Source organism: Photinus pyralis, unplaced genomic scaffold (assembly GCF_008802855.1).
Source record: "Photinus pyralis isolate 1611_PpyrPB1 unplaced genomic scaffold, Ppyr1.3 Ppyr1.4_LG4, whole genome shotgun sequence".
Classification (NCBI taxonomy): Eukaryota; Metazoa; Arthropoda; class Insecta; order Coleoptera; family Lampyridae; genus Photinus; species Photinus pyralis.
The window spans coordinates 21,826,152-21,839,715 of NW_022170511.1; the positions used below are offsets into that span (position 1 = coordinate 21,826,152).

The 13,564-nt window shown below is 36.6% G+C and overlaps 1 protein-coding gene across 1 annotated transcript; it reads right to left on the minus strand.

Moving 5' to 3' along the window:
• Window positions 1-4,343: 4,343 nt before the first annotated feature.
• LOC116169004 (paired box protein Pax-6-like) lies at window positions 4,344-13,154 on the minus strand. Its single transcript, XM_031485035.1, has 5 exons — window positions 13,130-13,154; window positions 10,045-10,212; window positions 5,558-5,828; window positions 5,263-5,510; window positions 4,344-5,215 (listed from the first exon to the last, which is right to left on the minus strand). Exons 1-5 carry the CDS (start codon window positions 13,152-13,154, stop codon window positions 5,130-5,132), a joined length of 798 nt encoding a protein of 265 aa, XP_031340895.1. The 3' UTR covers window positions 4,344-5,129.
• Between the last annotated feature and the right edge of the window lie 410 nt (window positions 13,155-13,564).

The window sequence follows — 13,564 nt, forward strand, 5'->3', positions numbered from 1 at the left end:
ATGGTGTGTTGAATTAGCTCTGCCAATGGAAGTTACAGTTTACAATGGTTTTAAAAGATTTAGTTTTACGAGTTTTCCCAAAATGTAGGTATAATATACCTATATCATACTTAGGTACCTACTTATTTTCAATAATACCTAAGTTTTCTACAATAAATTTTGCTTTATTAATACATCTTGTGTGAAGGAAAATAACAAAAGATGGTCAACTACAATTTTCATAAAAAACTTTTAGTTGCAGCGCAGTCTAGAGACAACCGACTGGCGGCATTGATTTCTACTTTAAAAAGTGTCTGAATAATGCTATAGTATATTGAAAGACAAGTGTTACAATGCGACCTATTGTAATACGACTATCTTGTGGCACGAGTGGCGACGCGAAGCGTAGGCACGAGTGTCCGCAAGATAGGAGTATTACAATAAAGCATTGTAACACGCGTTTTTCATACTATTTTTTCTATTTCGGTGCTTTAATTTAATTAAAAAAATCATTATCAGAAACTATAGAGAACATTAGAACTAACATGTTTTATGTTGGGAACACTTTTTATGCCGTTAAGTTTTAGGTTGGCAGCGTAGTAAGACTGACATTTTGAAGTTCAAACATGGAAGTACCCAACGAAGTACCTACTTGTACTAACTAGTAACTGCCAACTTAAGAAATGAGTTACCAAAAAAAACGACTATAATCACTGTCTTTGTACAACTGTTTTCGGCCTAAAACAGTTGTACAAAATCATCATTGTGACACCGAAATAGAAAAAAGCCATTTTGTTCTAGCTTCAAAAATAAAGGAAACAAATTGAAGGAATCAGCCATTTTTCAGTTTTTCTCTAGGGAAAAAACAAAAGACGACAGCTTATATCTGGCAACGGTAATAGAATAAGCATGAAAAAAGAGGGCACGAGTAGGTACCTAAACCGTTTTCGTTTTGTGATAATCCACCCTTATGGTTAGGCAACACACCTTTACATCTGAAACAAAAATATGATATGCTCTGTATATAACCAATCGACCGTTTTGCTCAGATGCCGAATACTAGGGGATTTTCGTAACGAAGCAAGGGGAGAATGGGGAAGATGGCGACGAGGTCGACGGAAGGCATCACGCGTTCCCGGTTATTTTATTCTTGATTATTTTGGTTGTGGTGTTTTGAAGGTGTATTTACAGGTAGTAACCATTTTATTCTTTCTTGTACTAGCTATTAATAATTGAATTTCTTGCCACAATTTGATATTATTTACATTTTTCTGATTTTGCATAAACTACGATATCTGAATCATGGCGTACTCCATGCCTTTGTTTTGAGTACCGTTAGATGAATCGTGTTTGTTATACTGTGCAGGTGATTATGCCATTGTTTTGTTTAATTAAGTATGTATTCCTGTATTCACGAGGAGTTGATTATCAGTGCGATGTTGCTCTGTTCGATTGATTCCGTGAGGGAAGTACCTAATACAGTTTGATTGTTTGCTGTATCTGTTACTTTCTGATTCGTGGCGCGCTGCAGTTCTTGTGCGTTAGCTATACGAAGGGGGGCTCTCTTATTTGATGTTTCGATGTTTGTGTGTGCGAGTGGGTCATTCTGTCTCCGTGGAGTAGGTACCTAATACAGTTCGATCTTTCGCTGTATCTGTTGTCTACTCGTTTCGTGCGGATTGCAGTTCGTAGCATCTTAGCAATGCGAGTAGGGGCCTTCTCATTAACATTTCCACTATTTAAAATATGTTCTGCTTGAGCGATAATCGATTTTCACACGAATACTTGCTATTGGCCATTGGCATTCTCACATGTACTTTTCGTGTTAAATTAAATTATGTTAATGGAAGGCTGATGGAGTAGAGCCACAACATTTACGTGTTTCCTATGTACATGCAGTTTATTTATTTTACGAGTTGTGTTGTCTCAATTGATCGTACAGGTATTTTGATGTGTTTGTGTACTGAATTGATTCATTAGGTTTTCCACTGCATTTAGAATGTCTTGTGTATTTTGTTTTTATGAACTTGTTTAATTGCATTTGATTTGATTATCTGATTTTTATCGTACAATTTGAGATGTTTTATTTATGTGTATTTTCTCTTGCATTTTATTGCTGTAGGTGATTTATTTCATGTATTTGTGTGGCCCATGCCAGGGTTTTAGTCCCGTAGAAGGTTTCCCTGGCAGGGTCTTGTTGTGTGCGTAATATATTTATTTGTTGTTGTCATTTCTTACGCACTGTTAAAAGTTCTGTCTTTTATTTAATTCCCTTTCCGATGATGTCTCACGTGATGTCTGACGTCCCAACTGATTACACAACGTAGGAGTTCATCCATATCGAGCTGACTGCCATCCAAATTCAAAAGTGCCGCGAAACGTCCATCGTTTCGACTTGAAAGGTAGGAGGCTCTGCTTGTAGTTTTTCCCAGAGTTGCCAACGGTAAGTATAGGGTAAGTCAACGTTTTCAGTGTCGGCTTGATAGACCCCTAGGAACATTACTGTTTATCTGCGCTAATAAGAAAGTTACCCATTTAATCCCATCGAAATTGGACCACATCTGTATTTGCTTTCAATGTAAATGTTATTCCTATTTTGATTTGTCCGAGATTGGCCAGTTATTAATTTTAATATGATTGATTAGGGCAGGGATGGGGAAATAAATTTAAAAGAGGGCCACATAAAATAATTTCATCATGTCAGCGAGCCAAAGAGGAGAAAAAAATCAGCTTGACAAAAATTATTCTTTCGATGTCCTGAGTGTGCCAAGGCAATTTCGACTGTTCATTAATTATAGCGTGGAAATTTGGCTCTAAATTAATGGAAGAAATTCGCAAAATGCTCTCAAGATGTTCCTCAGTCATCCTGTTTATCAATTTGTTTTTACGAATATAGACGACTGGTATTAACCGCGGGCCGGATCCAATAATGTCGCGGGCCAGTATTTCTCCATCCCTGGATTAGCGGTTTCCATTCTTTGTGTACGAATCTGCCTTTTTTGAGTGTCATTAACCCTTTCCCCCCGCAGCGAGATAGATTCCGAAGTGGAAACATACTTAGCGGCATCAATCTCCAAATACAACTTTAGTACAGGGCGTTTCAAAAAGAATCATCCGATTTTAAAAATTTATTGCTATTCATCTATAAGTCCGATTTGATAGAACAATGTACTGTTAGTAAGAGGAAGCTCTCGAGTTTCGCGTGGTTTTCGCTAGGTAGCAGTAGCGCGCTTCTGTCAACGCCCAGCTCAGTTATTGTCAAAATGCTAGCTAAGGTGTGGGACGAATTTGAGTATCGCATAGACATATGCCGTGCATCTCAAGGGGGCCATATTGAGCACCTGTAAATGGTGTATAAAAAAACTTTATTAGTTATAAAATTAACCTCATGTCCATATTATTATTAGTATTGAAATTATAAACCTACAAAATCGGATGATTCTTTTTGAAACGCCCTGTATAATAAGGCTACCGTATCCAGGACTTTAGATATCTTCTTGATTGGAGGAGGTCCGGCTAATTAACAATGCATTTTATGTAAGAGATTTCTGAATGTATTCCTTCACAAATGGGAAAGAATTGGAGGTGCTTTTAAATCTACTGGAGCTGGCCGCTCTAGCTCATCAGATTTTTATTAAATTAACGTCAGATTTAAATTATTCAAATTCAAGGGTTACTTCTTCGTTGTGTTGAGCGTTTTCCACAGTTACGTCTCATGCTCCAGATTTTCCCTCTATATTTAACCTCTGTGAACAGTGATTCGGAATTTTCTTTAGCGCGCGCGGTTCTCTGCCCGTTGAGTTCTAGGGGAACACACGGCATTCTTTTGGCTTTAAATTCGTAGCAACTCTTTCGGCTTTTTGAGTATATTTGCGATCCACCTTTCCCATAATAAGTTTGGGCGCGAGTGAGGTTTTTTTCACAACGTAGGGATCCGGTCATTGTTATGTGCGAGATTTGTATTACTACCCTGGTGGTCCGAGTTCGTGTTATTCCCGATTTTATGAGCGCGGGAGCTGTCATCACACTTTTGGTCTTGGTGCCACCGGATTATGTCAGGTTGTTTGTTCTTGTCTTTTGTTACGCACAAAATTCTGCGTTTTATTCAATTCTCTTCCCGATTATGTCTCATGTCCACCGTGCCACCCGGTCTTAGCCGACTACTACCGAGATTCGAAAGGCCGCGAATGCCACGCCACATATTTCTTCATTGAGACTAAACAACTACTAAATGAGAAATGATTTGTGTATTCGAGCAAACATTGTGTTGAATATTGGATACGTTTAGCACCTTAAGATTGTATTTACGTCAATTAAGAACACTTTCTGAAATTTTTAACCGTGAATGATTTATTGCAAATTAGCTCTCATAATATAATCTTCTCGAAGTCAGTTTCTTCATTTTTTTCCGTATTTTATTTACACACAGTAAAAATGAACTTTGAAATAACTGTAATTATAAATATGACTAACTAAACTAATATTCACATTAAGTCTTATGTATAAAAATCACATCCACAAATGTTCTATTTCAACAAAATTTTTCCGGTTGATTCACAATGGTATGTTGCTACAAAACAGAAAATAAACATAATTTAACAATTGGGATCACAATTACAAAAATATCTTGTAACATACGAATTTCGAGTTCACTGACTATTTTATACATTAGTTGCCATTTTTTCGTCTTTTTGAAATCGCCCTCTCGCGTATAAAATTAGAGTTACACTATTTTGGATTTGACCAAATCTCTTATTCAAATTGCTGACTATGAGTAGGAAACATTGATTTATTTAAATACATAGAATTTTCTATCACGAGTGGACTGTTTGCCTAAACCTCAATTGGGGTATTTTGACTATTGAGGGACGATTTAAAAAAGAAGTGTATTTTGTTACTAGTTTCGCTTTTAGTGACTATCGTTTTGTTAATTGCGTTGATAGACAATTATGAATTTCGTGGCGTACTTGTAACCATATTAGAAATAAACTTAAAGAGAATCTTACTCTAATTGCCCCTGTCATTTATGTACATAATCACATTATTAAATAAACCCAAAAATTTTTGGAAGTATAGATTTCGATATTACATAAAGTGATACATATATTTAAATTAAAGCAACATTGCAACTGTCTTTACATCCACCATGGTCACTGGAGACGTGGCCAGTACTGTGCTGACATATCTGCTTGGCCTGGTACTGCAATCGGCACCGATACACCGGGTGATATAAGACCTGGTGAAGTTTGGCGTGAGTAAGTGTTAATCATGAGAAGGGCTTACCAGTGGACGAGCTTCCGTTCGTGTTGTATTGATGGCCGTTCATTTGATAAGGTTGTGTCGGACTACAAGGCGACGGGCGTGAACCATAACCAATACCTAAATCGTAGCTAGGAGGTCTACTCATGCAGTATCCTGTCATCGACGTAGCCATTCCCGGACTATCCCTCTGTTGAAGACAGGAAGCCGGAGATGGACCCATTCCACCGCTTAAACCCCCGTGACCGAATGTCGCCATAGAAGACATAGAACTAAATTTGAATTAATTATTATGAACTTGTCACGTTTTTTGCACTACCTGTATGAATCGGTCATCGCAACAGGAGGCGGAATAGGCGAATACATTGAGGATGGATTGTTAAAGCTGTGCAATCGCGGCGGAGAAGCGGACGGCGCCGGGTGTTCCGTCGGACCGGGCGCTCCTCGACGTTGGTTTCGCAGTTTTTCTTCCCTTCTCCATTTCGCTCTCCTATTAGAAAACCAAACCTGTATCCGAGCTTCTGGCAAACCGATTTTTGCGGCAAGCCGTTCGCGTGCGAATACGTCTGGGTAGTGAGTTCTTTCGAATTCTGAAAATAGGTTCAAGAACTGACATTTTTCTACTAGCATAGCACATTTTTTTAAATTGAAAAGATGCGCTAAAATCGATTTGGCTCATTCTGGGCCTGTGAACACCCGATCATATGTACACTGGTTCCAAAATAAGGCTGTCTATCATGGGGATCTCCGAAACCATAGAAGAGAGGGAAGATGCACAATTAAAGAATTAGTATCGTGCTTTAAAGAAAACCATAAAATTGCGATTAGGTACTTCCGAAGACATGCCAGAAAAATCTAAATTTGCTGATTTCGTTTTTGTTTTACCAAAACTCTCTCATTGCTATATTTTGAGCTGTAATCATTATCAACTTTTTGTCTTTATATGCTCCATAAAAAAAGTACACGCTGTATTGAGTACATTTTTTTATTACAAATACAGCAATATAAGCACACACAAAAAAACAAAAGTTGGAAACTGTTGCTTTCACCAGGATGGTGCACCCGCGCATAACACCCTAATCGTCCGAGAATTCGTATAGGACAAATTTTCCACTTTTCAGGAAATTGCTATTGCTGACATGTAGTGTAGGCACCCACCTTTGAAGTTTGACTATATGCAATAATAGAAATACTCAGAATACTGTAAAATAAGTGGCAACGCCGCCGCACTCTTGCTATAACATCAAAATTTCACAGATTGATAGTATAAGTAGTTTTGATTCAACTAACTATTTCTTTTGTATTTTAAATATGTTAGATTCGAAACATTTTAAAAATAAGAGGGGGTACTGTAACGGAGGCTCGTTTAGGAATGTGAGATTTATTGTTATTATTCATTACAGTCTATATATTTTGTTGCTATTCAGATGCATATCTCGTATATAGGTTGAAATGTCAGCGTGTTGTGGTTATCCAATTGCATTCACATCACGGAACGCATTTTTGGTACATGAGAAGGCATTATAGAACTTTCATTAGAACAAGTCGATTGAGACAGCTTGCGTATCGTAGCGGAAAAGTATCTCGATTGTAACGGGGGCATTAAACAGCGTTTAATTTTTTCTTATTTTTATAGAGATAGGGAAAACTGGACAGGGTGAGATTTGAAGTATTACAGCATAAAGGTATACAGGGTGTCAAAATTAAAAATTCGATTTTTCCCAAAAGTATAAAAATAGCTTTCAAAAGTTGGTGGGCGATCACTTCTCAGCCTGTGCACTTATTCCGTCAATTTGTGATTTGTGGCTGATGTTGTCTTACTGAAGATGCCAACGTTTTTTATTGGACAGAAGAGTGTTCGACTGCTTTTCAGGAGTTGAAAAGGCGTTTAACGACTGCGCCGATACTGTGTTATGCTAGATCGGGCGCGGCGGATAGTGACACCAGCATATATTGTCGCAATTGGAGGTGCATTTTCACAAAAGCAAGATGGAGCGGAAAAAGTTGTTGGATACCTACTTCAGTAAAGTGCTTTCTAAGCCAGAACGAAATGTTTCCTTTATTGTCTATGGAGGTAATGTAAATTAAACTTACTTGATAAGAATGTTTTCTAATATAAATATTCTAATAGAAATAATGAAATTTGAAAAATGGAATTATCCGAATTATCTAAAATAAAGTGGAATTGGAAGAAATATCCTTGAAAAGTTGATGAATCCAAAAAGTAACGATTTCGAAAACACAGAAGAATCTAAAGGCCGTTAGCATTTTCGATAATTTGAATACCTACTTTCAAAATTAAGAAATTGAATTATTAAAAGGGTGTGAAGTTTTGATGATGAATTTGAAGAGTCCGAAAGAATCATAAAAATCTCAATACTTCACTTAAGGAATTCGAAGAAACCCACGAATCTGAAAAATCATAATACTCGTAATAATCTGAAGAATCTTATGGAACTAAAAAATTTCAAGACTAAGTATACAAGATTTAAATAAATTGAAGGAACAGAATAATCGGAAGAATTATACAAAGACGAAAGAAGCGAGGAAAAGAAAAAATTAACTAATCAAAAGAATTTCAAATTGATATATAAAAAAAGGGTACATAACGTTGTTAAGCCCCCCCAGCAACGACAATGAAATTAATAAAAATGTGTAGAAGGTACCTTTCAACAAGAAAGTTTGCGGGAGAAGCCCAACCGTTTGCACAATTTTAATTAAATGTTCACTTTTAGTTTTAGAAGTGACAGCTCCATTTTTTGTAAGAGGTTATGTTAATTTCTTCGTCTACTAAATTGAAATATGCTTGGTTTAATGTATACAGGGTGGCAATTTGAAAACTTCCCCCCCCCCCCTCCCATGTCTTAGTAAATAAACGCGATATTTTAAAAAATCAAAATCCGTTTCGGTAATTCGGCTAGGGAGAATCACAATGACATAGTTTGCGACGCACCCCCTCCAACCCCCTGCGCCCCAGTCACCACAACTTTTAAATCTTAAATAGTGACCCCCCATGTGTGATACGTCGTTGGAAAGCTCCGAACAAATGCTTTCGAGAGGTGCCCCCCTTTCGCATTTTTGATAGGCCGCTCTTTTTGATATCGACTGCCTTTTCCTTATCGAACGCCTTTTCCGTATCAACTGGTTTTTCCGTATCGAACGCTTGTTACCCCCGAGAGGGGAAGGGGTACCTGTCGCATTTTCCATAGGCCGCCTTTTTCGTATCGACCGCCTTTCCTGTATCGAAAACCTTTTTCGTATCGACAGCCTTTTACACTCGCAAGGGGAAGGGACACCTTTCGCATCTTCCATGGGCCGCCGTTTTCGTATCGAACGCCTTTTTCGTATGGACCACCAAACTACACAATTATGTCATAGTATTCATCTACAATGGTACCTATTTAAAATTTGTTTCATAGCATTTACACACACACACAAATCGAAATCTAAATATAAAACACGACCCTGATCGTATAGAAGCACATTAGCAACCAAACGCGCTGTTTCTTTGAAAACAATTCCACGAACTTCCCCCGATTGTTTTATGTTGCAACGATTCCATCTTACAGGATTTAGTGCTCCTCATTTGTTTATTAAATCGTGGAAAAATAACATAACCTCTTAAGAAATCGAAATCGACCCTCAGGAATGTTACGCACTCTTTTATTTATTTATTAGATTAGCAGCCAGCAGCAATTTCCAATAACAGGCTACATTAAGTATAAACTAAAAATCAGGTATGTGAACGTTGTATTTAGATTATGACAAATTTTGAGGTTTTTCCGCAAATTTTTTTGTTGAACACGTTTAATTAAGGTACCTTCTGACCATTTTTATTATATTACGAGTATAATCGTAGCTCGGGGGCGTAATGACGTCATATAACCAAAAATCCAAACAAACGAACTGAAGAAATCGGAAATTTTGGTTTGATGGAAATTCCAATGTTTACCAAATTTCAAAACGTCTAGAAAGGTTTGTCGTGTGTACGTTTGACAGACGAATATGCAAAACTATAAAGAATGGCATGATCCTTAATAAATTGTTCATTATTTAGTAAAAGTCTACCATTTGCCACAACCAGAGCTGGGATGATTACTCAAAAAAAGTACTCGAATACTGGTACTATACAGGGAATTTTTCTTAAATGTATACATATGGGCTATGCACATTTTAAAAAATTGGATCCAATGCATTGGTTTGGGGGGAGGGGGGGGGGGCACATATACACAATTTTCCAAAATTCCTACTCGACGATGGCACACTCCTAACAGGAGTGCGAAAAAAATTTTTGATCCTGAACAACTTTGGTATCTGTATTCTTGGACACATATAATAATAATATCGAATTGAAAATGAGTTATGGGTGGACCTGGTTCCTGGGCAGCTTCTTAAAGATTATGTCAATGGTGAATCCTAGATGCATTTCTTCAGTTTTCATTAGAATTAACATCTTCTTTATTTTACAGGCCAGGATTCATGTAACTAAAATGTTTGTGAATTTCGTGTCTGGGTGAAATTTACTTAAAAATGAGGTTCTTCCATGTTTTTCATAATTCATCCAAAGTGTGTAGGCGAATATTACACTTTAGAAGCATCTGCAACGAAAAATAGACCGACCATCAAACTTTCACGCAAACTGCTGTATGGCAGATGTTTTGTATATAGAAGTTTGACGAGTTGCCTATTTTTCTGTATATACTTTGAAGTTTGAATATAAAATACAGTACCAACCAGAAAGTAAACCAAATTAGTCGCAGTAGTTAGTTTAAATGAGTGAACTGATAAGAAAGAAAAGCACTTTACCTTTCTCTAAATTATCTATTTGGTCGTTTGTAAATGAAGTTCTATTCCTTTGAAGTTTTCGTTTTAGTCTAAGTCTGGCTTGATCGTCATCCGCTCCGGCACTGGATCCAGCATTAGAGTTGTCTCCCGAATTAGTTTCATCGGAGTGGACCCCATCAAGATCGGTAACTGTAATAAAAAAAAAGATAACTAAATTAAAAGAGTAAACGTGCGACTTTTGGCTAAAAGGATAAGTCTTCCTCTAATCTTGTTCATGTGATGCGTAAAGTGTGCGCCTACGAATAAGAGCGAATTGTAGGGGTATATACGTATAAGGGTGGACGCCCGCTTATAGGGTTTGGGTTGTTCCCCTTAAGATAAGACATCCCGATCTGCGTTACGGCGGACGCAGCCAGCCAGAAACTCCCGATAAGGACCTCTGGAATGGGTTCGCTGTGGAGAACTCTATGAACTAGGCGTTTTACCTTTCGACGACGTCCTTTAAATTCGGTTATAACGAGTAAAATTTTTAGCTGTAAATTTTAATAAATATGGAAAAGAAAACATATAATTTAACGACAAAAGCTCGACGAGAAAAGATCTTTTTTAAATGTCCGCGTCAACGCACAATAAATTATTTCAAAAACCCCTGCTCATATTTAAACGGCCACCTTTTTCAATTATATTTGCAATCTAGGCGTTTTCGCCTCAGTGCGTATCCTGAAAACAATTTTTATGCCGACCCATAGGACATGTGTTCGCATTTTTACTGGCAAATGTCGCATTTGTAAGTTTTGTTATGGCAATATTGTATATTTTGTATGGATTTAGATAGATTACAATGGGAAACCATTCAGGCACTCGACATTCTTGTAGAATGTCTTAAAACGCGTTTCAAATATAATTTCATATCCCGTAACTAATATTCATTGTAGCCGCATAATTTCCGTTAAACGAGAATTCTTTTATGGGATTCATCGGGACTAATTATTACGAATTTGAATAGAATACACAATTAGCTCGATCTCTTCTCATCCACCTCTTAAAAACAAATCATTAGTTTGGCAAGGTCAAAACCAATTAGGTAAATGTAGTGTAGATGTTTTTCACATATCTTTCATATACAATACATATTTGATGTGGATAATTATTGTGTCTCTATCTGACAGTACCTACCTAGGTAACTTTATCAACAATAAAGGGGTGGCAGTGATGCAATCGACAATAGCTTGTACTAATGTAAAACATTAATTTTTTGTAAAAAGGGGTGTAAAAGTAATTTTTTCTTCATAAAACATGTAACTAACTAATGATTGTTACGTTGGGTATACAGGCTGCTACATTTGGCTTGTGCCAAAAAAAAATGGGTGATAGAGGGTCAGTTTCTTTCAAATAAACCGGTGGTACGTCTTTGGATAGGATATTGGGTAGGTGTGTATTTTTACCGCAATTCAAAAAATTAAAAATCTGCAATTGTTTATCATATTGTAGCGAATATTATAGAAATCTCGATGGACATCGAGGTGCCATAAACGATTAGTCATCGGTGATAAGAAACGAAAGTGGATGTGACGCATTTTATTCAGGAAAGTTGGTGTTTTTGTTCGAGAACATTTTAAAATACTCGGGAGCGTTTGGAAGCGTTCGCGAATTTTCGAGAAAGAGACCCGTTTGCGATATAAGTAAATCGAATCGCGTTTCAATGGGTTCTAACTAGTGATGTGGATTCTAAAATAATGATTTCTAAATTACATAAAAAACTGTTATATTACGCGTAACTTACAAGAGGTCGGTTTTTTAATGTATCTAATTTATGTCTCTTATGAAATTTACGTAACTTACGTTTTTTATTTAAAAAACCGTAATTTTTGTACAGTTACGATTCACCGTTGAATCTAGTTTGGTTTGATGAAGATGATACAGCATGTAATTCGCGATCCGGATCTTCTCCAAACGATGCGTGATGGCGAAATACCTACTACTTTGGTATTTTATTGAATACACCAAAATATATAATTTAACAAGTGTTTTTATTTTCAAACACTCACAAAATTCAAAAAGGTTTATGGAATATTTAAAAAAACATAAAAAAACATAAATGACAGGTAATTTTACAAAAATATTTGTAATTTACGTAAAAAACATAAATTACTGGTAATTGTACTGTAAAATTAAGGTTTTTTTTTTAAAAAATGGTAAGTTACATAAATTACATAAAATATCATAAAAAACATAAACAATTGGTAATTTTACACTTCAAATATTCAATGATAAAGAGTTCGCGCTCGAGTTATGTTATAAATTGTAAGTGATAACTAATAATTGATAGTTATAAATTACTGCCACATAGGCATCAACTAATTTTTTTTCCTTGCCGGTGCAAGTACTTATTGCAGATTGCAATTCAATTGAAAAAATAAGAAACAGCGTACTCGAAAACATAGTAAATCCGTTACAGTTACACCCCCATGGACCAGAAATCTTCCCTTCATCAATACCGATCTATGCAAATATAAAAAGGCAGAAATTCCTAATTCAGTACATAAACAGTCCTTTCTCAACCTGATAAGTCACTTAAACTCGGACCGTATCCTATATACTGATGGGTCCAAAGTAGATGAAGATGTTAGCTGCTCAGTCACCACAGAAAAGACGACTATAGCGAGGTATAGACTTCCAAGTTTTTGCAGTATACATACTGGGGAACTCTACGGAATTCTCATGGCCATCAAAACACTCAAGGATGAAAGTCAGAAGGTCATCATATGCACAGACTCCCTAGCATCAATCCAGTCTGTAGAGAATGTATATACAGAAAATCCGATAGCTCAGCGTATCCAAGATGAATGCAGTAACCTTCATGCCAGAAATATAAATATAACCATTGTATGGACACCATCCCATGTTGGAATCAGAGGCAACGAAAAAGCGGATCAAGCTGCGAAAGAGACCTTTACACTCAACCTACCAAGAGAAAAGATACAGCTTAAGAATGACCTCAAAAATCTTTTCAAGGAAAAAGTAGTTACAAAATGGCAGAATATTTGGAGTCAAGCAAAGACGAAACTTTCAAGTATAAGACCCGACGTGTCCAGTTATGACCTACCTAATATGAGCAGAAGGGACACCATGATAATTCGCAGGTTACGGATGGGGCACACCAGATTAACACATGGCCATCTAATGGAAGCTAAAGATCCACCCGCATGTGAGCATTGCAACACAGTCCTGACAGTAAAGCACATCCTTATAGACTGCCCAGAATACGCGGACATTAGAAAACGACACGACCTAAAACCAGAGCTTAGAGAAGTTCTAACAAATAGTTTCCAGAACGTTATCAATTTCCTTAAAGATGCTAAATAGTCTAATGTAAAATGTAAATTTTTCCTCAATTTTCCTTTTCTGTTAATTTTTGTGTTTTGTATATATCACTACTGTTCTAAATTAATTACTTATAACATGTGCCAATGGCCTATGGTTGTCGAGGCACTCAAACCAAATAAAATAAAAAAAAAATCAAACCGCGAGTAAATAAACG